The sequence below is a fragment of the Suricata suricatta genome, chromosome 13 (genome assembly GCF_006229205.1).
Source record: "Suricata suricatta isolate VVHF042 chromosome 13, meerkat_22Aug2017_6uvM2_HiC, whole genome shotgun sequence".
NCBI classification, from domain to species: Eukaryota; Metazoa; Chordata; class Mammalia; order Carnivora; family Herpestidae; genus Suricata; species Suricata suricatta.
The window spans coordinates 63447160-63474098 of NC_043712.1; the positions used below are offsets into that span (position 1 = coordinate 63447160).

The following is a 26939-nucleotide window of genomic DNA, read 5'->3' on the forward strand; positions in this document are numbered from 1 at the left end:
CCGCTACGGGTGGTGCAGGCAAGCCGCGCGGTTGCTCAGGCCTCTCTCCGCTTCCAGCCGTTCGCACCTGCTGCCTGCACCTGCTGCCCAGCCCGCCGCAGCCCGGCCTCAGCATGACGGACCGCGCGGCCTTCGACACAGATATTGTCACCCTGACCCGCTTCGTAATGGAGGAGGGCAGGAAGGCCCGCGGCACAGGCGAGATGACCCAGCTGCTCAACTCACTCTGTACTGCGGTTAAAGCCATCTCCACCGCCGTGCGCAAAGCTGGCATTGCGCACCTGTGAGTCAGTCCTTCGGCCAGTGGGCAGCAGCGTCCTGTCTGTCTGCTCTGCTGGGGATGTGTGGTCCTCTTCCTTCTGCTGTCAGCCTGCTTATCTGTCTCACAGATGGGAGTCTGTCTTTCTTTTTCTCTTTTCCTGGTAGCCTCTTTCTCCCAAAGCCTGTTCAACTGCACTTATGCCCTGGTTCCCCTCCCTTGAGTTTGGGGATGCCCCCAGTGGGGGCTGGGGGGGGGGCGGCTCACAGTCCACAATCGTTTCCATTCTAGAGCCCTCTCCTCTGATCTGAGCAGCCTGCCTTTGCACCCACTCTCAGCCTCCCCTTGGTGAAACTGGCTAGCCAGGCTGAGCACCTGGCCTGCTCACTGTACCCAACCTGGCCTCATCCAGGAGAGTGCAGGTGCGGGTGCCTCCGGAATTTCCCTGTGTCTTCTTTGACCTTCTTCACTTCCTCTGGAATTAGGGTCCCATATCAGGTTTCTAATTAGTATCTCCTTGACCCTAAACAAGTCTGGTTAGAAGGAAAGGAACTCCGGGGTAGGCTGGGAGGAAGCCTGCCTGCCCAGAGCTCCCAAGAGGAGCAATGTTTGTGTGCAAAGGGCTGTCGTAGGTGTGGGGTGTCTGAGAGTCTGCATTTCTAAGAAGCTTTGTGGTAGGTGGTGCAGATGCTGAGACTCTGCAGATCACGTTGTGTGTGTAGTAGAGGAATCCTGGGAAATGGGGTTCAAAGGGCACCGTTTTTGGTAAGTAACAGAGATAGCCTTTGGTTTACTCTGGTGTGCACAAGTATTTTATATTTAAACCGGTCCTTGCCTTAGCTGAGATATCCCTGGGTTTTCAGACTGCCCACACTACTTCTTAACGTTTCCTACACTTAGGAAAACTGTAACAATGTGCATGATGCTCAGAGCTGATCTGAAAAAGTATAACCCCGATGACCTGGATTTCTTTTCTGGTGAGTTGTCTGGCTTTGGTCCCACACAGTGGGTTGGTAGAGCTAATACTGAAAAAAGGTGGTGTTGACCACATTTATTCAGATGGTAAGAAGAGACGGGCTTTGCTGGGATGAGGACAAGTATGTTAGGAAGGTGGTGGCTCCATTACTATTTCACCTAGAGCCACTCTTAATAATACATTTCTAAGGAGCCTTTGCTTTGGGAACCACTCAGTTAACATCTTAGTTCAGATTTAATTAACATGTATAGGTGCCCTCACCACCTTTCTTGCCTTTGAGGACCAGGGAGCTTTGTGAAAAAGAATGCTTGGCATTTCTTGTATTATTTTAAAAAATGTGTCAGTACCTTTCACAATCCCCAAAAGACTCAGAAACACAAGATGTGCTCTGAGGTGTATCTTTCCCACCTTTTAAATAGCCTCAGCCTTAGAGAGACTTGGACAAAGAGAGCTAAATAAAATACGTATATTTTTAAGCTAGATAGTTGCAAGATTACCAGGTTTTAAAAAATATTGCTGTTGTGGGGTGCCTGATGGCTCAGTCTGTTAAGCATTCGACTCTTGATTTCAGATCTGGTCCTGATCTCAGGATTGTGAGTTCATGCCCTACATCAGACTCTGCACCAGGTGTGAAATGTACTTGAAAAAAAATATTGCTGTTATTATTACTACAAGCTACCTAATAAGTTGCACTCTTTGGCAAAACTTCAAACCACTCAAAAGAACACAAAGGAAAAAGTGAAACCCATTTCATGTCCATTTCCTGGGATATCATCAACTATTAATAATTTACTGGTTACTATCGCAGATGCTTCTTTATACCCCATAAATTTATACATGTATATGTATTTACATCTGTATATAGCCTATACATATATAACATAGCAAACAAAATGGCACCACTTAATATATTCTTCTGCAGGTTGCTTTCACCATTTAACATATATAAGGACCATACTTCAATGTCAGGACATATAAATCCACCTCCTTCTTTTTTAATTGTTGTGTAGTGTTCCATGAGCTACGTAGTGTATTCTGGGCTATTTAACCCTTCCTCTGTGGTGGGGCCCAAGGACTTTGTTTCAAGCAGGCTTGTGCCCGAGGAACAAGGGGCTGACGCCTGGTTTGTGGGTAGTTGAAAGGGGAGGACACTTGGGAACTCCTGTGGGAAAATAAGAACGAGGCTATCTCAGTGCGACATGGAGTCCGCTGGGCGGGCAGCAATAAGACAGGGTCTCAAGCCAGGCCTCCAAATCACAGTCATTACAGGCTTTGATATCCTGGATGAAAAGGCCAGTGTGCCTGTGAATAACTTGTTAGTGCCGAAGACTTGCCCTTGGAGGGCATGTACGCAGAGGACCAAGATGGTTGTAGATTTGCAGGAACCTTACAGGAGCCAGTTTATAAAGCTCACTCATGATGTCTCACCAGGGACACATCAGTTTAAAAGTAGAGCCTGGAGTGCACTGTCTCTCTTGCTCTCTCTCTCTTTGTCTCTCTGTCAACCAACAGTTGAAGTTGTAGCCAGTTTCACTGTGGTTGATAAGACATTCATAGAATCATAGAATTTTAAGCTGAAACATTCAGAAATCACCTAGTACAGTGCTTCTTTGTACAGACGAGGGCCCTGAGGGCAGGGGAGGGGGGTGTGCAGGACTGTTGCCCAGGCTGGGAGTCTTTACACCACATGTTTCTTACTTTATTTTTCAGAAGTCTGTTAAAGCTCATCTAACTCTAAATGTTGCCCATTAATTTTATTTTTGATGTGAATTAAGAATTGTACCTCAAGAAGCCATCATGCTCTAGAAAACCTGTTTTTGAAGGCTTACTCTGTGCTTCCGCCTCCCCTCCACCCATTCTCTGGAGAGAAGGTATTGCCAATCCATACAAGGGGCAACCTGCCTTCTATTCTCCCAGGAGAGTCAGGGAGAAAGTGGTTCTCCAGTGGCTTAGGATTTTGCCTTAGGGATATGAAGTTGACTTCTCTTTGTACATGTTTCCAAATCAATGTCTGAAGAATTTGCTGGCTCTATTTAATTCAACAGAACGTTATTGAACACCCACAATGTGCAGAATTCTAGAAGAGATCGAGAGACGAGAACAACAGGGAGCTTATGCTGTAAGACAAGTATAGAATTAGTTACAAAACACAATAGAGTTCCTGAAAGATGCTTTCATAGAGGAGCCAAAAATATGATGTGGATGGATGCAAAGGATTGTGGGCATTGAGATGGGCAGTAGCAATGAGTAGGGAAAGATGGTCCTAAGACCTGATGGCTGGAGAGTGTTTTGAGCTGGGCAGTTGTGTGAGGGAAGGTAAGGGGTGGGAAGATATATCTGGAGAATATGCTCATTTAGTTTGACTAAGGCATGGAGCCCGTGTGGTGGGGCATTTGTGGATGTTAGATGTGAGTGTGTTGGGGAGCATCCAGTGGCAGGTATGAATACTTTATATTTTGGGGGCACATGCAATGGGGAGAGTACAAGTTGTTGAGTGGGTCAGTGGCATAATTAGTGATTAATTTGGGGGAAGATATGACTGAAAGTATAGATTTGGAAGACAGAAAGCTGAAATATGGGAAAAAGCCATTGAGGGTGGGGAGTGAGGAAAGCAGTGAGCAGAGTTGGAGCATTGGAGGGGAGTAGAGAGACAGCCCAGAGGAAGTCTTGAGTGTGGATTGGGTGAGAAGGACCATGAGGTTTTTAAAGAGAGGATTCTAGTCATAGAAGAGGAGGGCCATGCCATTAAAAAAAAAAGCAAAACAAAATCCCAAAGCAGAATTTCAAAGCAGAAGCTGGTATTAGAGGCTGGGGATGGATGAGAAGTGATTCCAACATTTTGGAAATGTTAAACTTGACGTGTTGGAGTGCTATCCAGTTGGAGGTGTTGTTCAGTCTGCCATTGGATGGGCTGTGTGGGATTAGGGCAAGAAATCCTGCCTCAAGATTTGGCTTTTGGCATTTGTGCCCTGAGGCAGAGAGGAAGAGGGGAAGAGAATCAGGACTGGATTTAATAGAACATGGCAGGACTTCAGAGCACATTTTGGGGAGCAGTGGAGTTGGGCTCAGAGTCCTGCTGTAACTTTCAATTTCTCTGAGGATTTGGGCAATTGATGGAATATCTCTGGGCCCTAGTTTTCCACACTTATAAGATAGAGACCACTGTTTTTGTTTTTTGTTTTTTTTCAGCCACAGAGCATTGTGTGACAATGAATTGAGTTTGTGAAATAGGTACCAATATTGTCATTCTTTTGTTAGACAGAAGATTATTTTTTTTGTTGTAAACTGATATATATTTCTATTTTGCCTTTCAATCCATAGTAGTTGCCCATGTGCACCCATACATCCCCAGGCATGTATTTCAGTATAGACCATTATGTATTATAGCAATGTTGCACCATCAGGTCGGTTACAGGAAATCTCACACTCTGTCTCTGTCTCTCTCTCAAAATTAAATAAACATTAAAAAAAATTTTTAGGGGTGCCTGGGTGGCTCAGTAGGTTAAGTATCTGACTTCGGCTCTGGTCATAATTTCAATGCTGGTGGATTTGAGCCCACGTCAGGCTCTGTGCTGACAGCTCAGAGCCTGGAGCCTGCTTCCAATTCTGTGTCTCTCTCTTTTTGTGCCCCTCCCAGCTTGTACTCTGTCCTGTCTCTCAAAAATAAATAAAACATTAAAAAAATTAAAAAAAATTTTAAATAAAGATAAATGTTTATTTTTGAGAGACAGAAAGAGCACAAGAGAGGGAGACACAGAATCTGGAGCAGGCTCAAGGCTCTGAGCTATTAGCACAGAGCCCAATGCAGGGCTCAAACCCACGAACCATGAGATCATGAGCTGAGCCAAAGTCAGACACTCAACAATCTGAACCACCCAGGTGCCCCATAAAAGTTGCTTTTATATATGGGGTTCTCTTGGTTGTTTGATGGAAGAAAATAATAAAGAACTTCAGTTTTAATTTTGGAAGTATAGACCATTAACATGTTTATTTTCAAATTTGCAGAGATTATGACGTTGAACTTTGGAACTTTATCAGATTTATTTTATATTTCTTAAATTATCTTCTCCTTAATACCAGAGAGTGAATTGTAAGTTCTTTTCCATACAAGAAGCACAGCCGGTCTCAGGGAATCCTATTTCCCTGCTTTGGGCTGGCACCAATGCAAGTGAGGTTTGGGGTTTGCAACCTTTAAAAGCTGTTCTGGTTGGCATTTCTTCAATGAATTTCTTTTTCTACTTCTTTTCTTTATTTTTTATTTTTTGCTCTAAGCATTTGTGTCAAGTTCTCTTTATAATGTTTATTTACTTTAGAGAGAGAGAGGGAAACACAGAATCCCAAGCAGACTCCAGGCTTCAAGCTGTCAGCACAGAGCCTGACGTGGGGCTCAAACTCACAAACCCTGAGATCATGACCTGAGCTGAAGTCTGACGCTTAACCTACTGAGCCACCCAGGCACCCTTTGAACAAACCTCTGATGTGACCCTTGGATGTCCCTGTGTGGGTGAACAGATGGTCATTTACCTCAGAATCAATCAATAACAGGTCATATTACCTTCTACTGCAGTGATAAGGATTAAATAATAATCTGGCTTCCTTTCTCTTCAGGTGTTCTGAAAATGAGCTCTTTCAGTTGGTTCTTTTGCTTGCTGTCTAGTGTACTGTCTGCTGCCCTATTGACACAAGGAAGAAATGCTTCCAGAAAGTTCTTCCTTGAGAGGGGTGCTGGCTCCCATCCTGGTCTCTCAGGTTGTGCTTCAGAAATGTTGCTAAAGGCGTCTTTCCCCTGACATCGTAAATCACAAACTTTATGGCTGCAAAATGGCTCATCCATTCTAGAAATCATGTGCAAATTTGAAACACAGGGCTAATATTTAATACAAATTTCTAGGCTTTTAACATACTGGCCAAATTTAGCCTAGTCTTTGAAGGAGTTTTCTATTATATGAATTAAAACAATGTAGCTTTTTCAATTTTTCAGTGAAGTTTACAGTGCAAGTGAAAGAAGAGATATTGTAGGTAGCAGCTTTTCAAATTAACTTTAGCTCCCCAACCTCCAGAAAGAGAACTCTTATGTCTCTAGGGGTTTAAAAAGGAGCAATCACAAAGGCTCAAACCCTGACTGGACGCTTCCCACCCTTGAATTACTTGACTGCACACCAATCAATTTGAATAAAAGTGGAAGTGCCTTGGAAGGCATTTCAAAAGCAATACTATCCCCATTAGGATTCTCTTCAGATACAAACTTTGATCACTTTCTTTTGTTGCCAGTTACCTGTGACACAGTCCCGCACTGGCTGACTTCTCAAAAGTTGCCTGTAGAAGTGGTTTAGAGGCCATGGCTGCTACTCCCCCACAGTCCACTGAAGTTTACTCAGTGGATGCCTAGGGGCTCCTTGGAGAACAACATGGCTGCTGTTTGGCTGCTGTGAACCAGGTGCATCAGGGATTAACCCTCATCCTTACAAAATGTAAAGCAGAGACAATCCATCAGGGTGTTGAGACTCCGTGATATATGATCAGAAAGAGGGAGAGACAGAATTGGGAGCCGGGTGTCTCTGGTGCAGTGTTCTTGGGAGACCCACCTTGGTTCTCAGTGTGGATGTATTGTTTCTAAGGAAAATTAGGGACGGGAATGGAATGATAACACTTCTTGCTCACCTACCTGTATATGCCAGGCTCTATTTAAAGCCTTTATCAATTCATTTACCCCCCATATACTACCAAGTAGATATACTTAATTTTCACTTTTATGGAGGAACCAAAGGTCAGAGATGCTAAGTGACTTTCCTAGGCTTGCTTAGCCTGTGACAGAGCTAGGACTTGAACTCCAGTAATCTGGAGTCCCAACCCATGTGATGATGTTTTGGGGTAATGGTGGGGTTCAGAGCTGGCAGCCAAGAAAAATTCTTGAAGACATCTTTGGTGCAAAAAAGGTGATTTTATTAAAGCAGGGCGACAGGACCTGTGGGCAGAAAGAGCTGTACTAAGGCTGTGAAGAGGGGCTCCTTATATACTATGGGGTTGGGGGAAGTATGTCAAAAGGGAAGTTTCCAAAGAGATTTTCATATGCTAAAGACTCACAGATTCTTGGAGGCCTAGCTATTGTCAAGCCAAGGTTATTTTTCCCTTTAGCAAAGCATTAACATTGAGACAGTAGGGAGTTCCTGGAGAAACTTTTACTCTGCCTGCTTCCAGTATCTGTCCATTGGCTGCAGGTTATCAGAGATTCAGTTTCATCTTCCATTTCCTTCCACATCACTCTGGAGGGGAGAGTGCTGGTGGGCCTCCAGGAAGGGGAGGTTATAGGTTTCTGGAGATTAGGCTATTGATAAGATTGCCTTTTTCTTACAATTTACTAAGAGATTTGTAAACTGATGGAGACTCTTGCCAGTTTAGCCATCTGTTTTCAGTCCTTTCCTTTGGTCTTGGGGAGTCAGGAGTGCCTGAGGAATGTCACACATATTCCACCTGGCGAGGGAAGGGGGTGGTAATGCTAGTTTGTGCCTGGCCCTCAGCTTGCCTTGTGCTCCCTCATCTTGTGGAGTTCAAGCCCATGACATGTTCCCTTTCACTCTGTGATAACCTGCTTTGAGGAAAAGCTTTGTTGGCAGATCGAGTGATCGCTCACAACTAATGTCCCCTCTCTGCATGATCAGTGCCCACTGTTACTGAGTCCTCTGGGAGTGGTGGAGGAGGGAGCTCCGCCTAGAAGTTTACAGCTTGCTTACGACAACCCATTTCTTCACACTTTGGCTTGCTTCTCTTTCTCCACGGATCCTAAGGCATAGTTGGCCTCTGAAGGGCTTTTTTGATAGAGTTGTATTATGGTTTCCTCACAATCTTACAGCCTCAGTTGCTGCCTGATTTAGGCCTGAGGCAACAACAGATTGGGAACTGACCTAAGACAGAGCCTGGTGGTGTGTGAAAGCGTGGTTGGTTCCATGCCTTCCTGTTCACAACAGCTGGAACGAACATTGCTTCTAGACCATGCCAGGTTCTGGCCGCTGCTGGGCTCTTCTGGAATCTGCCTAGAATTCTGGTTTGGGGACACAGTTGATGCACTTTCCAAGCCCTAGTTCAAGTGGCCAGGCAGAGGCATGGGCCGCCTCACGAGAAGCCTAGGCCCTCGTCTGCTGTCCGTCTGGAGGCAGGTGACGCCGCTCTCTCCTTGTGGCCATCAGAATACACAGTGAAGGCTCTTTGTCATCTATCCTTTGGGGTCTTTGAGGAATGATGACTGATCAGAAGGCAGACATTTCTTGTTTCAAGAGGGTTTCTGAAAACTTGCAGAGAAAATAAGCTCCATGTGTTCTTCAGCTAATTAGTTCCTTGAGGATATTTCTGAAGGCTTTTGACCAGTCTGTCAGAGTTACAGGAGCCTTGCATGCTTCGGCTTTTCACTGGGCTGTGGAAATGTGTTCCCTTAGGGGCGCCTTGCAGGCCTTCTGAGAGCCTCTCCTGTGCTGTGTTGGGAGAAGCCCGAATGAACATTTGTCCTGCCTGGCTTATGCTTGACCGGAATAATGCAGGACAGCGCGACAAAGTCGAGTCACGGGTAACATCGTGTGCTAAGACAAAACGCAGGGAACACCCAGTGATATGGTATGAACTCGGTTGTAATTACCAGCGATGCGGCAGTCTGGGAACTCATTCTCCTGAACCCTGATTCCACCTCAGAATCACTTTCCTGTACCTTTAAGACTTCCTTAACACCAGGGGTAACCCTGCCACAAGATGGTCAAGGAAAGTTATAAAGTACCTGAATTTTGAGTTTGAGGGGCCCAGAATATTATATCTCTATATATTTTGTTTTTGTGTTTCACAAGCACCTGGTGGATAGTTGGGAAAGGGTCCTTGTTATTAGAACAGTGGAGGGAACTTCAATGGGGTAAAGAGAAGAAACAGACAGGTAACCCCCCAGCCTTACAGGGAGCTGGAGCCAGAGAAGCAGCCAAGTTACCTGCAGTGGTTTGTCAGGGAAGACAGCCATTTCAGTGATAGATGTAGTGCCTGTCCCCAGAGTGTTATTTGGCACACCTGACACCCATTACAGATAGATGGTGCCACCCTCCATGACCCAGAGCAGGAGCTTAGCACGCTGAGCAGCAGTGAGGAACTGGCTGGTGGTCTTGACCATTCAAGAGCACTTAACTTGTTTGTTTGTTTGTTTGTTTGTTTTTTTTGGTCTCACTCACTTGAGTATAAGCTCTATAAGGGCAGGGGTCTCATCTGTCTTGCTCCACACGGTAACCGCAGCACTCAGAGCATCTCCTGGGGCATGGTAACTATTGTGAAATGAATGAACACTCACACAAGCCGCTAGGAAGCCTTTGAGCCCGACTGCTCTTCACCCATCTTGCTAGACGAGGTACCGGAGCAGGTGGGGCATGGGCCAAAGTGTGAAATAGGCCTTTCCCACGCCTGCCTCAGGTGCCTCTGCCCCAGCCTCCCAGCCCGTATGGAGCTATCCCCATAGGTCTGCCCTTCTGGGGACCGTGCCAGTGGCTTTCCCTGGCACTCCAAGGTGTGGAGTGACCTTGACAGTCCACTGTTCCTGTACTCATTCCTTCAGGCTTAGGTTTCTGCTCTCCTGGGTGAATGCCATACACTCATGCAGGAAGTGTTTATTGAGGGCCTACTATGTGCTGGAAGTTGGGACACCATGGAGGAAAACATACCCTATGTCTCCTTCTCACAGGAGTGAAGGATAAACCAGCCATGCTAGCATGATGGGGGAAGAAGCCTGGGCTCTCCAAGACACCCCCACCCAGCAGGTGCAGACCCCTAATGAGGGCTCCCTTGAGAGAGCAACCAAGATAATTCACATTTTTTCTCACCTATTACATGCCAAATGCTGTGCTAAGCCCTTTGTATGGGCAAGGAATTCTCTAGCACAGCACAAGGTATTACTGCCCTCAGGGGGCTCATGCACCAAAGGGGTCACAGAGAGGAAAGCAACTTGCAGAGGTAGGGTCTGAGCTGGGTCTCTGTCAGAGAGCTCAGGTTCCTTTCTGTCAGCCTGTCAGCCTGCCTGAATTCATAGTGACTTTAAGGGAGCACATCTCTGGCTCAGGAGTGGCAGTCAGGGCCAGCGGGGCCAGCGAGGGAGATGTATTTGGGTTAGTGGCCCTGCGAAGGCCCCCCACCCCCAGTCTGGCTGCCTTCTTTCTCCACCAGCATCGGCCTCACCGTTGAGGTGAGAGAGATTGTGTGGAGAGCGAACCAAGAGCCCAGACCACAGGCTACAGCTTTGGGTCTGACCGATCCCTCGGTCTTTGACTCATGAACAAGGAGTGACATGGTGGGAAGGGGGACAGTGGGCAGAATGATGGCGGGATGAAACACCGCCCCCAGGTGGGCAGGTGAATGACACTGAGGAGGCACTGGAGAGGGGCTTGCCCGGAAACCGAAGTTACTTTCTGGAGACAGTCACACCAGGCCAGGTGTTTCGTCAGGTGGGACAGCTCCTAGTGTTGGCTCAGGTTTTTCCAGCCAGAGACATGTGAGTCCTGTTTAGAGAAAATGCATTTGCAGAAGTTGAAGCAGGGGCTGCTGGGACCACCTGCTCCTGACAGCCTTAGCCAGAGCTGCCATTGTGCCTCTTGTCGCCTGCTTTCAGCTGTTCAACCCTCCTACTTGGTCTCCCCACACGCAGTCTCTTCTTGTGGCCTGTGCATCCGTTCTCTAAAACATTTTCCTCTCCTCAGTGTTCCTACTCATCCCCGGGCTGGGAAAACCTGCCTCTTACTTCATTCTAGCAAAGTAGGCTGCACTTTGCACAAGCCACTCCACTTCTGGGAATTCTACAATAACTGACTTACAGCTACCTTGAAAATAAAGCAGAAACTCCAGATCATCCACTTCCTGCAGCCCTGAGAGCCCTGGCCCGGGAGTCAGAGTGAGCTTCTCACCTCTGCTCTACTTCTCCGGTTCAGACAAGCCTGTTGGTGTCTGGGAGTGAGCTTCCTTCTCTATAAAATGAGGCAGTGGGACCAGTCAAAATTTTCTCTCAGGAGCTTTATAGCTATAAAATCATAGCATCCCTTGGCTTTGCTTACATCTCAGGCTATGCCCCCACCCCGCCGCCCCCAAGAAGTTTTCCTTGTCTGCTGTACCTCTCAGCTGATTCATTATGCACTAAACCTGTGCTTCCAGGAGGTAAAGATTGGTTTTGGGGGGAGGTGAGAAAGATCAATCTTTATAATATATAAAGCACAGATATACACTATATTTGTAGTATTCAAATTAAAATTTCGTGGAGGAGTGTGATTAGGAAAAAAAAAAAGCTAACAAGCCTTCTTAGGGGCCATGTAAAATGGTTGAGAACCATGGATTTACCCATAAAAGTGTGCTGGGTACCTTGACAGGCACAGGACAGAAGTATATTTGCTTCTGGTTAGGATTCCATCCAGGGAGATTGCCTTTCTTGTTTTGTTTCTCCCAAACCATGTGTCTTCCTTCCTGTCTTCTAGATCCTGCTAATACCTGTTTCCAGTGGGTTTGTAGGTACTTGGCATATTCTGGTGGTCATGGCTTATATTTTTGTGGCTTTTCTTCCCTCTAGCTATGGAATTGCTGGCTCTACCAACGTGACAGGTGATCAAGTGAAGAAGCTGGATGTCCTCTCCAATGACCTGGTTGTTAACATGTTAAAGTCATCCTTTGCCACCTGTGTTCTTGTGTCAGAAGAAGATAAGCATGCCATTATAGTAGAGCCCGAAAAAAGGGTGGGTCTGCATTTCTACTGTTGAGGGGTTCAGTGTAACCATTTTCTTCCTAAGCATTATAAACGGCTCTGCTTGCTCAGCCAGGCTGGATTCCTAGGAATCGTCCTGTCTCCTTCCCAAACCATCAGTCATCATTCACAGACTCCACCTCACTACCATATCTGAAATTTATCCTTCACTAATCACACCGTAGTTCACCCCAAAACCACCCCCACCACTGAACTCATACATTGGAGAGACTCTTATCTACTCCTACTCATCTCCAACCCTAAATTTTTGAGGTCCTGTTGAAGGCTCTTCAAAGTCTGGCTCTGTTAACTTTCTCTTTTGCTTCATCTCTACCCACCAAATAGCTAACCTTCACACTCACCTTTCTTGCCAATCTAAACTGCTCTCAGGGTGCCTGGGTGGCTCAGTCAGTTGAGCGTCCAACTCTTGATTTCAGTTCAGGTCACGATCTCATGGTTCGCGGGATCAAGCCCTGTGTGGGGCTCCATGATGACAGCATGGAGCCTGTTTGGGATTCTCTCTCTCTCTCTCTCTCTCTCTCTCTCTCTCCTTTCCTCCCATTTGTGCACTCTCTCTCAAAATAAATATACTTTAAAAAACCCTGCTTTCAATTCCTATCACTGATTTATGCATTGTCATCTATTTGGATCCCATTAATTTGATTGCTTCTTGAAGGCATTGATGGGTTATATTCTTTTATATCTCCTAGCATCTAGCACAGTACCAGGCAGCTTGTTGCTGAAGAAACAAATGAAAGAGTATACCCAGTTTTTCTGAAGAACAACAATCATATGATTAAAAAAAACTTTTGAGATGTGAGGTGCAGTCATATGGGCTTTCTGTCTTTCCCTGTTTGAGATGAACTGGGGACAGGAAGGAGTAGCATTAGAAAAAAGCAATTGGAAGATGAATTTAAAGAGGTTGCCTGATATCCAGTTTTGACCTTTATAAGAAGGGTGGGAAGCCATATCTGATTAACTTGTTTTACATCATTCCTAAAATACCACTTCATGTCAGATTCAAAGTTCATGTTTTTCTCTGCTGGGCTTCTCAGGGTACTTGGCAGTTTTAGGCATATGGATTGAATTTTGTGTTCAATATCCTCTATCAGTTACCTCAAACTTGCCTGACTGTAATGTGCCTTGATAATAGGCATGTATCTGCATTCCAGATGACAGCTTCCTCTGCATCAGTCAGGGTGATTTGTTAAGAGCAATAGGTCAGGGAGTCAGAGAAACCTCTTAATTTGATGCAGAACATTTAAAAACCACATCTTAAAGTGACAGATTTGGAGATGGAAAATCCCCAGTGGTGTACTGGTAAACTCTCTCTCTCTTAAAAAAAAATCTTTGATGTGTAGCGCACGCCAATTTCAATTGTGTAAATACTCCCATAGTTTATTTCAAGCCACCAGCATGACATCACTGAAAAGCAGAGTTGGGAAGAAACGTGTACATTTAGCTCTAGGGCACCTGTAACGACCAGCTCCAGTGTACCACTAAAATCCAGTTCAAAGAGTGCCATTTGGATAATCACATCTCCACAGAGTTATACCCTTTGGGAATCACAGTAGGGATATCACTGAGAGCTCTGTGCTTAATGACCTCAAGTGTCATTATTTACCTGCATGAGAAGACGTTTTATAGATCTGAATGCTGTCTTTGCTTCACCCAAGGAATTGTTATGGTTTTTTTTCCCTTATGAATAAAGAGAAATGAGTGACTAACCTTGTTTCTTTTTTTCTTCTGGCTGCCAGGAAACTCAAACCAAAATTATGATTCATCTATATCAACAGTGTAGGAATTTTTGACTTACTTATCTATATTTCATCATTTTCATTTAGACCTGTTATTCTGTGTTTTCTCTGCCTAATGACCTCTTGGGATGTATATTTTGTTGTCATTTTCATTCTGTATGCCACCTCATCCCTTCCATGACAGAGGATAAATAAAACTCACATTTCTTGAATTTTCCCCTAGAATCCCCTGTTTTATCCCCTAAGTGTATACTTGTTTTGTTATAATTTTAAAAGTAAAATTGTATTCCGTTTTTCTCTGATCAGGGCAAATATGTGGTCTGTTTTGATCCCCTCGATGGATCTTCCAATATTGACTGCCTTGTGTCCATTGGAACAATTTTTGGCATCTACAAAAAGGTAAAATGTAATATATCAAGCTCCTGGTTTCAAGTAAAAAGTAAAGTTAAGGTCAAGCATCCAGTACTATTTCATTATCGGGGGAGCTGCCAGAATGTATATCATGAAACTCTGTGAAGCTTGAAATGAGTTTATATCTCAAGTTCCCACGTTTCCAGCACTAATGTCTTGACCATGATCCATTAAGTTGTTTAAAATAAAATATAGTAAAACATGGATGGGAAGAGAAAGGTATTTCTCTCTTTTAGCTATATGTTGCTTTCTTTATGATGGAAAATGAGAGTAAAAATAAGGAACAGTATAGATTTGTCACAGTGATCATACTATGTGAACTGAGAATTATATATACAACAATAGAGTAATATTTATGTCGAAATTGTCCTTTAATTACTCTGATCAGGGGTCTGCAAACCATGACTCCCTGGGGCCAAATCTGGCTCATTGCGTGATTTATATGGCCTCTGAGGAGAAAATGCCCCTTTTGCATTTTTATTTTATTAAAATAATGTTTTTAATTTTCTTTATTTTGAGAGAGACAGAGACAGTACGAGTGGGAGAGGGGCAGCAGGAGAGGAAAAGAGAGAATCACAAGCAGGCTCTACACTGCCAGCACAGAGCCCAATGGGGGGCTCAAACCCACAAAGCTGTGAGATCATGACCTGGGCTGAAACCAAGAATCAGACACTTAACCGACTGAGCCACCCAGGCACCCGAGCCCCTTTTGCATTTTTAAATGGCTGAAAAAAAAATATCTAAACACTTGTTTTATGACCCATGACCAAAATACGAAATTTTGTTTTCACTGTCCACAGATAAAGTTTTAATGGCATATGGTCAGCTTGTTTGCTCACATATTGCCCTTGGCTGATTTTGAGCTGCACCAGGAGGGTAAAGTAGTTGTGATGGAGATTACGAAGATGAAGCCGAAGTGTTTACTGTCTGTCTGTCTGTGCAGAGTTTGCTGCACACTGGAGTTTGCAGCATGGGGTCCCGGGCTCCTGCCTGGGTCTCTCACTTATGTGAAGTGGCGGGTAACTCTACTTCCAGAGCCCCTCTTTCCTTCTTTTTTGGTGTGTGTGTGTGTGTGTGTGTGTGTGTGTGTGTGTGTGTGTTAATGGTGTGGTATGATGGAACAACTCAAGTACACAGACCAGTGAAAAATAGAATGCATCCCCATGGCCCATCATAAACGTTATGAAATCTAAAATATGTCATCTTGACTTCAGCCCCTCTTGCTTATTTTAGGAATAAAACCTCAGCAAAGCCTGAGCCCATTTCTTCATCTCAATGGATGAAGCAGCTTAGTTTAGCTGACCTCTGAGTTTCCTCCCAGCTTTCCTATTCCAGGATCCAGAGGCCACAACTTGAGAAGCGGGACCACAATTTGTACCTCATTTCTCAGAGTGACTTGTCTGGTGTTTTAAATACTCTCCTTTTGAACACATGGAAAGTAAGACCACCATGGGATGGTTTTCTTCCATCATTGATATGGATTTTGGTTTTCTGTCTTGGCTGAGAGGCAGATCCACATCAAAATCAGTTTGAGTAGTAGAAGATTCTAATGCTCATAACTAAATCACAAAACATACTTTCCTATCATAGATATGGAGGGAGGTGATTCTACCTGCAAACTATCAAATCTATAGTAGAGCAAGAGAGGCTTCCCACAAAATTCTTCCTCTGAAGGAAGACTCCTTCCTCGTTAATAACTTCACCAAAACTAAAGGAGTGCCGATGTTTGCCAGCCACAGTCTCTATCTCAATCCCCTAAATAAGGTCTTTGAAGGAAAGAAAAATCCCTAGAAAACTGAGAGCCAGAAAACCAGCTATAAACTAAAAAAAAAAAAAAAAAAAAAAAAAAAAAGTCTAAGCATTTTGCAACAGCAACTTGAATTATGATTGCTAAAACTCAACAATAAGTCTCCATGTTCTTTTTTTTTTTTTAAGAGACAGAGAGAGACAGTGTGAGCAGGGGAGGGTCAGAGAGAGAGAGAGAGAGATACAGAATCTGAAGCAGGCTCTAGGCTCTGAGCTGTCAGCACAGAGCCCGACACGGGGCTGGAACCCACGAATCGTGAGATCATGACCTGAGCCAAAACTGGACGCTTAACCAACTGAGCCACCCAGGCGCCCCTCCATGTTCTTCGTAATAAACTTAGAGTGGCTCTATTAAAAGACCAAAAACGGAAGGAAGGAAGGAAGGAAGGAAGGAAGGAAGGAAGGAAGGAAGGAAGGAAGGAAGGAAGGAAGAAAGAAAGAAAAAGAAAGGAAGGAAGGAAGGTAGGAAGACAGAAAGAAGAGAAAAGAAAAAGATGAGTGTGACACCTGCCTAAAGGCAGGTCACTTCAATTTTCAAAACATCTTATTGATTCTCTGAAATCATTTGAGGGTTTGTGGGGTGTAAACATCCATATGTCTGGTGCTTCAAACGACATGTTTACTGCTTTCTGCAGAGATGACTCGGGGCTAGAATTTAGCTCCTTGGGATGTGGCATTGGTATCCGGAACCCAGCAACAGTGATCAGGCTTTGCCCACATGATGCCTGGAAACAGGTTTCAATGGGTGCAGGGTCCAGTGGCCCACGTAGTTCCTGCTGGGGCACTTCCTAAGTGGTCACCCAACCCCTGGTTGGAGACACCCAAAAGGGGTAGAATTTTCCTGGAGTGTTGAGTCCCCATCATGGCTGGAATGTTTGTCTAAATACTGAACCAGCATGTTTCTCTGTTGCTCATTTGGCCTTTCATTTTATTTTTTAAAGATTTATTTATTTATTTTTGAGAGAGAGAGAGAGACAGCACAAGCTGGGCAGGGGTAGAGAGAGAGGGAGACACAGAATGTGAAGCAGGCTCCAGGCGGTGAGCAGTCAGCCCAGAGCCTGATGTGTGGCTCTCACTCACAACTGTGAGATCATGACCTGAGCTGAAGTCAGACACTTAACCAACTGAGCCACCCAGGTGCTCCTCATTTGACCTTTAAAAGCATAAAAAATAAGGTTGTTTTTGTTTTACATGTTTGGGAATGGCTTTCCTGCCCTGTTCTGTCCTCCTTTCCTTAAAAAAAAAAAAAGTGTTTTAAGCTAAATGCATATGAGATAATTTTAGACTTCTCTCTAGTGTGGCCACCTTGTATTGGACACATCTAATTTGTAATGTCCTTTGGAAATATCCAGTCCCCACAACTAAATGTAGAGTTCTGTAAGTGCTCTAGCAGTTTCAGAATCCAATTCAAGTCCTTTGAGCATAGGGGGACTTATTAATTAATAGCCATATGGATTGCAGCTTCCTGACATTGACACTTCCCTTGGGCAAAGTAACTCTCTGTGCCTCTTGTTTCCTTCTCGGTAAAGGGGAGGTACTGAAGCTTAAAAATCATGCCCTGAAAATAGTACCTGGCACATAAAAAGTGGTTGATAATTGTTAGCAGTTAATATTACTTGTTTTGTATATAAATATTCAATGGAAGGTATCAGAACTCAAACTAACTTAAGAACTGAATGAAAAAAAGGAGGGAGGAAGAGAAGGAAGGAAAGTAGAAGAAAATTATTGATTCTCATAACTAGAAAGCCCAATGGATAGATTTGCTTCTGGTGCAGCTGCATTTAAGGACTCAGACCATGCAATCAGGAGACACTTCCTCTCCATCTCTGCCACGCTCCACCTCTCTGGCAAAACAGGCCTAGCAATTCCAGGCTCACATTCATCCCTCTCAATTAAGTCAAGCAGAAGATGCAAGCCTCTTTTCCAACAATTCTGACAAGGTCATCTCATTGGATCTGATTGGCTTGGCTTACATCACATGGCCATCCCTCAACCAATCACTATGGCTTGAGGCATGCAGTGATTTGGCTGGCCAGGCCAGGGTCATGTGCCCACCTGAGATCTGAGGGCCCAGGGGGCAGCATCTTAAGGAGATTAACAGCGAGTGCCCTTATCAGCAGAAGGGTGGTGGATGCTGACCAGGCAAAACTAACCCATGTCCACTAGTGATTATAAACTCCTTGAGGGCAGGGACTTTATTTTATCTATGTTTTGTAGGCTAGGTGGTCTAGTGCAATAGCAGATGAACAAGAAGGGCTGAGTTATGGGGGCCCCTCAAATGCCTTGTGAGCCTTTCCAAGGAGGGTTTGGCTGCTCCTCTTAGGGAAGACCAGTTAGGCAACGTGACAGCACAGCGCTACTTCTGCCTGATACTCTCTTCCGCCACCCCAAGTCTTCAAAATCCATCATGTCTTCCTCCATATGAGGTGGCATGGAATAAAACAAACCCACACCTGCAGCAGGTCGGGGTCTGGGGTAGGTAGAGAAAGGTAGGGTCTAGACACTTTCTCTAATTTTGCCCAGGGCTCATTGGTGGGTCCATGAGCATCTGCATGGGAATATGATGGATTTGTTGGAGCCAAGACCTTCACTGCTGGGGTTTGAAGGTGGGAATTCATGCATTAGAAAGATCAGGCTAGGAAAGAATTCCTCCTACTCTGTGATTCCATGGCATTATTTGCTCTTTAAGTGTGTGGATCATAGATAACGTGACCATTCCTTATTCTATGGAAGTGAGAGGATAAGATCAGTAGGTGACAACATTTCAGGAAAGGCTGTTGGCACAGGCAGGCATGGACGGTTCTGGGTGAGGTGGATCTCTGAGGGTACTTTTCTTACTGGAGAACTGATTATTTCAAGCCGTTAGTGGCTCCCAGTCAACTCATTTGTATACATATTGCTGATATCTGAGTTCTCACTGCATTGGCAAGGTTAAGTCGTTGTGATAGAGAATAATTGGAGGACTAAGTCCTTCCCTACGTCACTGGCTTTGAAGGAAGCTGGTTCTTTTTTTCAGGTCGGGCACCAGCAAAATTTGGAGTTTGGGAAAACAACTCAAAAATTTGATAGTGTGTTTGGTCTGTGTTTAGATGTAACGCACTACTCTATGAACACAAACCAAACTAAATTGAACAACTTGACCCAGCCCAGCCAGCCAGCCAGCACACCGCCTCAGTGAAAACTATCTACTAAGAGGGGACGACTTATACACTCTGAAGAGAGACCAGAGCATTGAAAACCATTTATTAAACACAGGCATGGGAATGAGGGGGAAAAAGAAGAAAAAATGGCTTTTTGACTCTTCCTTTTTTATAAATGACAGTGGAAGAGTCATGTATGGTGCACAGGAAAATGCAGATTCTCAGGAACACCCTCCCCCTTAGAAAGTCCGGCTTAGTAAGCTTAGGCTGTACCCCCCAGAATATGCATTTTTAATAAGTGTAATGAGTGATTCTGACGCAGATGGCCTCTGGACCACAGTTTCTAAAGTTACAGGGAAAAAATGACCAGAAATGTTGTTGCTGGGATGACCTCCATCTCTGGCATTGTGATAATAGATGTGTGTACTTATTTTCAGCTACTGGAATCTATGATTGGGGAAAGAATAAGTGAAATTGGCAGAAATTGCCCATTTTTTATTCTGTTTGAATTCAAGTAGAGAGTATTCAAGCTGAAAGGTTTGTTTGGAGTTGTTTTGCGGACTGAAGAAGGCATTCAGATGTTAATAAAAAAGATCTCCTTAAGGCATACCCTTCCTTAGTATCAAACTATGGTCACATGACCCAGTGGGCGGTGTTTTTAATGAAAAACAAAAATATTGGGGTACATGTGAGAAGTGTGAGTATTGCTTTGTTAAATTTGTGTACTTGTGTGTGCATGTGCATGTGTGTTGGTACTGGTTTGTGGTGTAAGTGTATTTTTTTTTTTACAGTGGGTTGTGGTCAACAAGACATAAAGCAACTGCCCTACCCTGGAATGACTCTGGAAAGAGCTTCTAAATTCCCATATTTCTGAGCATTGCTTGGATGTGTGAGGCAATGGGCCATACTGCCCACTAAAGCACATGCAGCAACTGGCCAAAGCCCATAAAATTGATTTCCTCGCCAGACTAGCAGTCCTGCAGCCCAGTCTTAATACGTTTAAATAAAGATGGAGTAGGCAGGTGAAAGACATTGATGCCTGTAATAAGATTAAATTAGTAGGAGCTGGCAAGGAGGCATGCTCTTTTTTGAAAGTGATAATGGAAAAATGAGGGAATATCAAATTAGTAAAATTGGAGGAGGACCCTAACTGGAAAGAAGGATCCAGGAAATCTGCGGTATGGGGGGAAGGCTGCTGTGGTAATGTAATCAGGATATTACTGATGTGTGGAGGAAGGCCCCTCTAGGAAAATGCCCTGTCGTATTAGGAGAGCACCTTGATAATGCATCTTGTTAATGACTGAACTGGAAAAAAGAAACACAGAATAAAATAAAACAAAAACATGTTTTGTTTTCTTTTTCATCACAGAGTTCAGCTGATGAGCCTTCTGAGAAGGATGCTTTGCAGCCAGGCAGGAACCTGGTGGCTGCTGGCTACGCCCTGTATGGCAGTGCCACCATGTTGGTCCTGGCCATGGCAAATGGCGTCAATTGCTTCATGCTGGACCCGGTGAGAGACCCTGTGTGAGGTTAGGTGCTTGGCTGGTGACTGCAAGCGTCTGTTATTTGCGTGTAGAGGTGGGAAATGGGACCCACAGCCAGGCAGAGAAGATGGAATGGGGAAGGGGTGAAAGGGATGGAGGAACACGGTGTATATCATGAGAAGACTACTGAGGTGAGAAATAATATCTGTCCAGAGCATAAGAGGGAGACTTCGTTCCAAGATAATTCTCTTGAACAGACATTATCCAACGGATTCCAATGCCCATCAAGTCCAGGCAGCTCATAAAAGTGAATGCAGTGTGCCGGGAAAGAAGACCTGGGCAATGGTGGGGGATGGGGAAAGCTGGAGAGGTCTAGTAATTGTTAATATTTGGGAATAGGGGCCCAGTCTTGCGAAGGCTTCCAATGTGTCAAGAAACAGTGGATTTAGAAAATGTATGTGCTAGCCAACTAAAACACATTTATGGACCACATAGGCCCTGTAGGTGATTTGTTTGTCACTCACTGTCTCCATTACTAGCTTGTTTTGCAGAGGTGAATGGGTGCCCCAATGCAGTGGCTCACATTTCTTCAAAAAATAGCTACCAAATTCATTTGATGTTGTGCTTATGCATGCACACCTTTTAACCCTTGCAGTTTCGGTAGGGCTTTGATAAACTCAAGGAAGAGAACTTAAAGAAGAAATGAAGATAACTTCTCATTCCACCTTATTGAGAAAGCCTACCTTGCGGAGAGGATCCCAAGGTTCCATGAAAATATAAACAGTTTTAATTTGTTGGTAATTCCTACCACAGGAATTAATTGGAATTATCTTGTTATTCAGGTAGATGATGGTTTCAACAAAGCAGATGAATTGAGGAAAGAAATCTATAAATATTTGGCCCACTAAAAACCTACTGTTGAATGTATAGTTTAGTAGGTTGGCACGTTCTGCATGCATTTGATCCAGTGCCCCAAAGGGAAAAGAACCAGGTTTATAAATACCTTTTAGTTTTAGATGAGTCCTCCTATGAAAGTAATGAGCGTTATCTATTCGGTGCTTTTTGTTGATGCACTGAACACAAGTACAGAGGGCTGGCTGGCCCCTGGTGGGAGACAGGTTGCTCCTGGTGAGGCCCTGGCTTCTGCGTGCATGGCAGGTGGTATAAATGAGAACGTAGGCTGCCTTGGCCCCCTGCAATCTTGCACAACTGGACTTTGCCTGCTTGGAAGAACCAGTGCTTAATAGATAAACCAGGCTAGGGGAACAACACCAGATTAAGCCTCTGAATGAGGTGATGTCAGGGGAAAATAGTGGCAGAACCAGAGCAAAGGTCACCCGGAGACCAGCGGACAGTTTCTGGAATCACTGAGGTTTGGAGATTTACTGTTTTGCCAGAGATATATTGCTTCCCCCAGACATTCTTCTGGTGACTTCTCTGTTACCTTTGAGTTGATGGACGTGTAGAAAGAATGAAATCTTTTCTTGTTTCCAGATCGTAGACTGGTGTCTCTGGGAGTAAGTTTCTGTGTATTTGATGGTCTTTTGCCATCCTGAGACCTAATGGCCCCTTGGTGTCTGGAAGAACTGTGCAGGCCTGCTGTAATGGTCCCCTGCTGGGGACACCATCTCATTAACCCACTGCTCGCTGGTGCCTGTGGGGCTAACCTCGGACCCCCTTAGCGCTTTCTTTTCATTTTGGCTGGCGGTTTCTGCTAAAAAGACTGAGACAGCTATATGTGCATTTCCAGCAGGCTTTAACTTCAGAAGGCTTTTCAGTCTCTTGTCTGCACTTGCAGGAGACTTTGCTCCTTCACATCTTGGATGCTTTGGCCAGATTCCAGGGCAGGGAGTCTGGGAAGCATAGCTTCATGAGCTCTCAGCACCTGTTGTGTGATGGGTTTGTTTTCAAGACTTCTTTTCTCTTTTTTAATGTTTTTTTAAAATGTTTATTTATTTTGAGAGAGAGAGAGGAAGGGGGGCAGAGAAAGAGGGAGAGGGAATCCTAAGCAGGCTCTATGCTGTCTACACAGAGCCCAACTCAGGGCTCAATCCCACAAACTGTGAGATCCTGACCTGAACTGAAATCAAGAGCTGGTCACTCAACTGACTGAGCCACTCAGGTACCCCTCAGAACTTTTCTAAATATAGTTATTTACTTAGTTTTCTGATTATAAAAGAATGTTTCTACATAACTGTGGTCAGAATTTTTGGGGAAAAAAGTATAAAAGAAAAAAAGAAGAATCACTCACAATGAAACCTTCCAATGATCACTGTTAATTCTAGTCTTTTTTTCTCTTTTGCCTTTTTCCTGTTCTCCTTTTATTCCGCCTTCCCTCCCTCTTTCTATTCCTCACACACTTCCCGCCTGCAGGAACCACTCTCTGCTGGGGTGGGTGAGGGGGAAGGTAAATGGCCGGGCAGAGGTGTGCTGATACCTCCTTTCTTCTTCCCTCTCACCTCCACGGAGCAGCCTCCTCCCCACAGGGCAGGTCATCAAGCACCCACTTCTCAGGACATGTAGGAGCCCCAAACAACCCTCAGTCCAGAGCAGTAGGAGTTAGGTGACCCTTTCCTTCCAGATTCCCATCTCCTCTAAATTACGTCAGCCCTAAAGGCATCATCTCAGCATTGGGATTTGGTGGCAGGACCGAGTTCTGAAGAACACTTTGCAGACCCCATCCCCCACCGACCTCCCCTCTGGTGACTGTCAGTTTGTTCTCTGTAGTTACGAGTCTGGTTCTTGGTTTGTCTCTCTCTCTCTTTTCTTTTTTTCTTTGCTCATTTGTGTCTTAAATTCCACACGATTCTTAATCTCCCTCAGGTTTTACTGCTGTTTTACCTATTTCTGCCCTCCCTGTTTTTGTATGATTTCTCTCATTCTACTGAAACCATTTGAAAGCAAAGTAAAACATTTTGATTCCCTGACAACATCTACAGCAGCCTCTTCTCTTGTTTCCTTTTCGCCCTCTGACTCTTCCCTGGTCCTGTTCACAATTACTGGAGTAGGGGGCCAGGGACATAGTGTTCCAGAACCAGGAGAAGCATCCTGCGCCCCACAAACTCAGGACCCCTGCCCAGTTCAGCCCAGCTCAGCCCAGCACAGCCCTCACACAGGCCTTGGAGGAAGCGGCTCATTACCTCTCCCTCTCCTTTCTGTTTTCAGGCCATTGGAGAGTTCATTTTGGTGGACAAGGATGTGAAAATCAAAAAGAAAGGGAATATATTCAGCCTCAATGAGGGCTATGCCAAGGAATTTGACCCTGCGGTCTCTGAGTATGTCCAGAGGAAGAAGTTCCCCCTGGTAAGTGAAGGCTGTGGGGAAAGAGCCTTGAGTTTTGCACAGATGTGTTGGTTCATGATTTACCCTGGAGGCTAATGTGGCAGGGATCACAAGGCCTTGTATTCCACTGTGCACTGACCCCATGATGAAGTTCCCACCTAGTCCTGGGGACTGGAACCCCTGTGCCCTCAGACATCAAAGTCCGAGGGTTCGTGTCAGCCTTTGCTACTTTCTCTTGGCTGAAGAAAATTAGAATAATAAAGTCAGCCGGATGAATGAGTTCACGGCAGTGAAACATTTCAGTTCTGTGGTCCCTGATCTCAGATGGTACAGAACGTGGTTCTCGTACCCGGGTGCCCACCTCGCGTGTCCAATGGATTTCTACCAGCCATCTCGAGATTAAGAGTTTCCATCTTGGGCCCTTTCTGAAGAGGTTACAAATGACCAAATACAAAGAGAAGGAGTGGCTGTTTATAGAGCTGGTTCTGTGCAGGAATGCCCACTTTTGTCATATTTTTACTTAAATGCCACTGAGGAGGAAGCCCAGATATTGTTTGACATTCAGGGACTCAGAGGCGGCCCCAAGCTCTCTTTCCATCCTTATTCTTTTTCCACCTTACCCTGGATTCCCCGCCTAGCCCGGAAGCCTGCACATGCACACTGCACCAGGGTCCTCCCCAGGCCCCCTGTGGAAGGCATTTGCATTTATCTTGTCTGTGTTGCCATGCTTTGCTTGGGCAGTTCCCATCCCCCCTTACCCAGCTCCTTAGCTTGGCAAAATCTTTCTCAGCCTACAAGATCCTATTAAAATGCATGATTTTGTGATGCCTGTCCCAGCCCCATAACCAAAATCAACCCCCACTCCCCTCAGGGCTCCTGCAGGTAATTTGACCTACTGCGAGATGTGTAAGAACAAGGCGGTCTGTTACTGCTCCTTGGGAACAGAATATTCATCACATTTTCTATCACAGACCCAAATACGCACCTCGTAGGTGTTCATTAAAAGATTGTTGAATCAGATAAGCATAGAGGACTCGGAACTCCTTTTCTTTGTGGCAACCCTAATTATTGTTGATCTTAACCTTGTAGGACAACACAGCGCCCTATGGTGCCAGGTATGTGGGCTCCATGGTGGCTGATGTCCACCGCACCCTGGTCTACGGAGGGATCTTTCTGTACCCAGCTAATAAGAAGAGCCCCAATGGAAAGGTAAACAGATCTGCTGGAAAGTGGTGGAGAGGCAGTGGATTGCATTTGCAGCCCAGGGGATCTGACTTAGGAAGAAAGATGACAGTAGCCATTATACTGCGGTCAGGCTCTGCAGTAGGACGCTGAGGATGTGTGTGGCATCTTTCCTAGATTAAAGGTTGTCCTAGTTAAAGCTAGGTGATAATCAGCTCAAAATGGTCTCTTGAGAGCCCTTCCATTGCTAATGATAAGTAATAGTGTTACAGTGAGGACGGGGGGCTTCCAGTGGGTGTGTGGTTTGGCTTGGGTAAAATGAATGCCATTCATAACCTGAAATGAAACAGTTCAGCTTCATTGCCAAGGCAGAAAAATCAAAATGTATCCAAGTAGAGATTTCCTTTGATGGCTTTCAAAACGCATAAAATAGAAATAACTAATGAGCTGACATTGGCTGCTTGGAAAACCATACCTTCCTAGGGAAGGAAAGATTCTCTGGGGAAAACTTGCAGGTTACCACTGACTGCACTGGTCTAATGCCCGCGGAGCCCCGACGCCATGGGGTGGGCTGTGCTTGCTTTTCTTCTACACAGTAACTGTGTTTCCTTCCCAAATATTGTCCCTTTGTTTTCCCTAATACACAGATTGTCTTTTTTTTTCTCCAAATTCAAGAGAAGCAACGGGAACAATAATCCCCTTAAGACAGTTAGAAATATGTATGTTTTAGACACGTTCAGATCTCTGTGTGTCCCGTTTACTGAAGGCATTCTTAGTGACTTAAAACAACACTCTTGCCACAGCCACGTCAGGCATCCCAGCCTGTGTGATTAGCCTTCTCTACAGCACTTTTCTTTAATGCCTCAAAAAATTGTTTCTGAACACAAATATTGAGGTGCTTCCTTTCCCCCCCTCAATCTTGCAAATCTGGCCATGACACCTGTATGGAAATAGAGTCAGGAAACACCTGCAAAAAGCTGTCTACTCAATAGGCAGACTACATGAAAATGAATACAATAAAAAAGTTAATATTTAAAAGTAAATGCCAAGATGTATAACATACTAAATCCCAACCCTGAAGCCTTCGGAGAATTGTAAAAAGAACGTGTACAGCGTTGCAAACAGTATCATACTGTTTGGGGGAGCCAGTCTGCTTTCCAGATGTCTGCAGCCAGACACTACCATGGATGTTTAATGCTTTTAGAATAGGCAAAGTTCCATCCAAAACACACACCGAATCACTCATTAGGTCCAGTTTCCGTGCAATAAAGAGAAGTTCTGCCAAAATGTCATTCAGTGCTGAGTCCAGGTGGTCTGTCTCCCATTTGTATCAGGCAATCTATTGCTGGTTCTGGCTTGATGAATGGCTTAATTTAACCAAATGGTTAAATTAAACATTTGTTCTTAGAGGCAGCCTTGGGGGTGGGGCCAATTACAACCTCATAGAAGGAAAGGGAGAGTTATATGTTACCTTGGAAACTTCCACCACCTCTGTATTAGTTTGGTATAGGATGAGTCCCTTTTCTATGTAATATTTTCTGGTGTGAGGGTGCTACTCTTGGCTCTTTTTTTCAGTTGAGACTGCTATACGAATGTAACCCAATGGCCTATGTCATGGAGAAGGCTGGAGGATTGGCTACCACTGGGAAGGAAGCTGTACTGGACATTGTTCCCACCGAGATCCACCAGAGGGCGCCAATCATCTTGGGGTCGCCTGAAGACGTGAATGAGTTCCTGGAGATCTATAAGAAGCATGCTGCCAAATGAAGAAGTGACTTGCCCACACCAGAAAGAAGTGCCATTTACCTGGACCTTTGTCTCACACGGTGCTACCTGTTTCTGACTGCGCCATCATACATTCCTAAACAGCAGAAATAAAAAGCATGGATATTTTCACCGTCAAA

General features: G+C 44.8%; 1 protein-coding gene across 1 annotated transcript; it reads left to right on the forward strand.

Moving 5' to 3' along the window:
- FBP1 (fructose-bisphosphatase 1) lies at positions 1-26939 on the forward strand. Its single transcript, XM_029920104.1, has 7 exons — positions 1-283; positions 11803-11965; positions 14037-14129; positions 20457-20597; positions 23737-23874; positions 24943-25062; positions 26611-26939. The coding sequence occupies exons 1-7, from the start codon at positions 114-116 to the stop codon at positions 26800-26802; spliced, it is 1017 nt and encodes a 338-aa protein (XP_029775964.1). The 5' UTR covers positions 1-113; the 3' UTR covers positions 26803-26939.

Excerpts from the sequence above, each read along its gene's own strand:
- FBP1 (XM_029920104.1), top strand. The coding sequence starts at position 114 with ATGACGGACCGCGCGGCCTTCGACACAGATATTGTCACCCTGACCCGC. Across the intron at positions 14,130-20,456 it reads TTTTTGGCATCTACAAAAAG|AGTTCAGCTGATGAGCCTTC; the intron begins GTAAAATGTAAT and ends TTTTCATCACAG. Across the intron at positions 23,875-24,942 it reads AGAGGAAGAAGTTCCCCCTG|GACAACACAGCGCCCTATGG; the intron begins GTAAGTGAAGGC and ends TTAACCTTGTAG.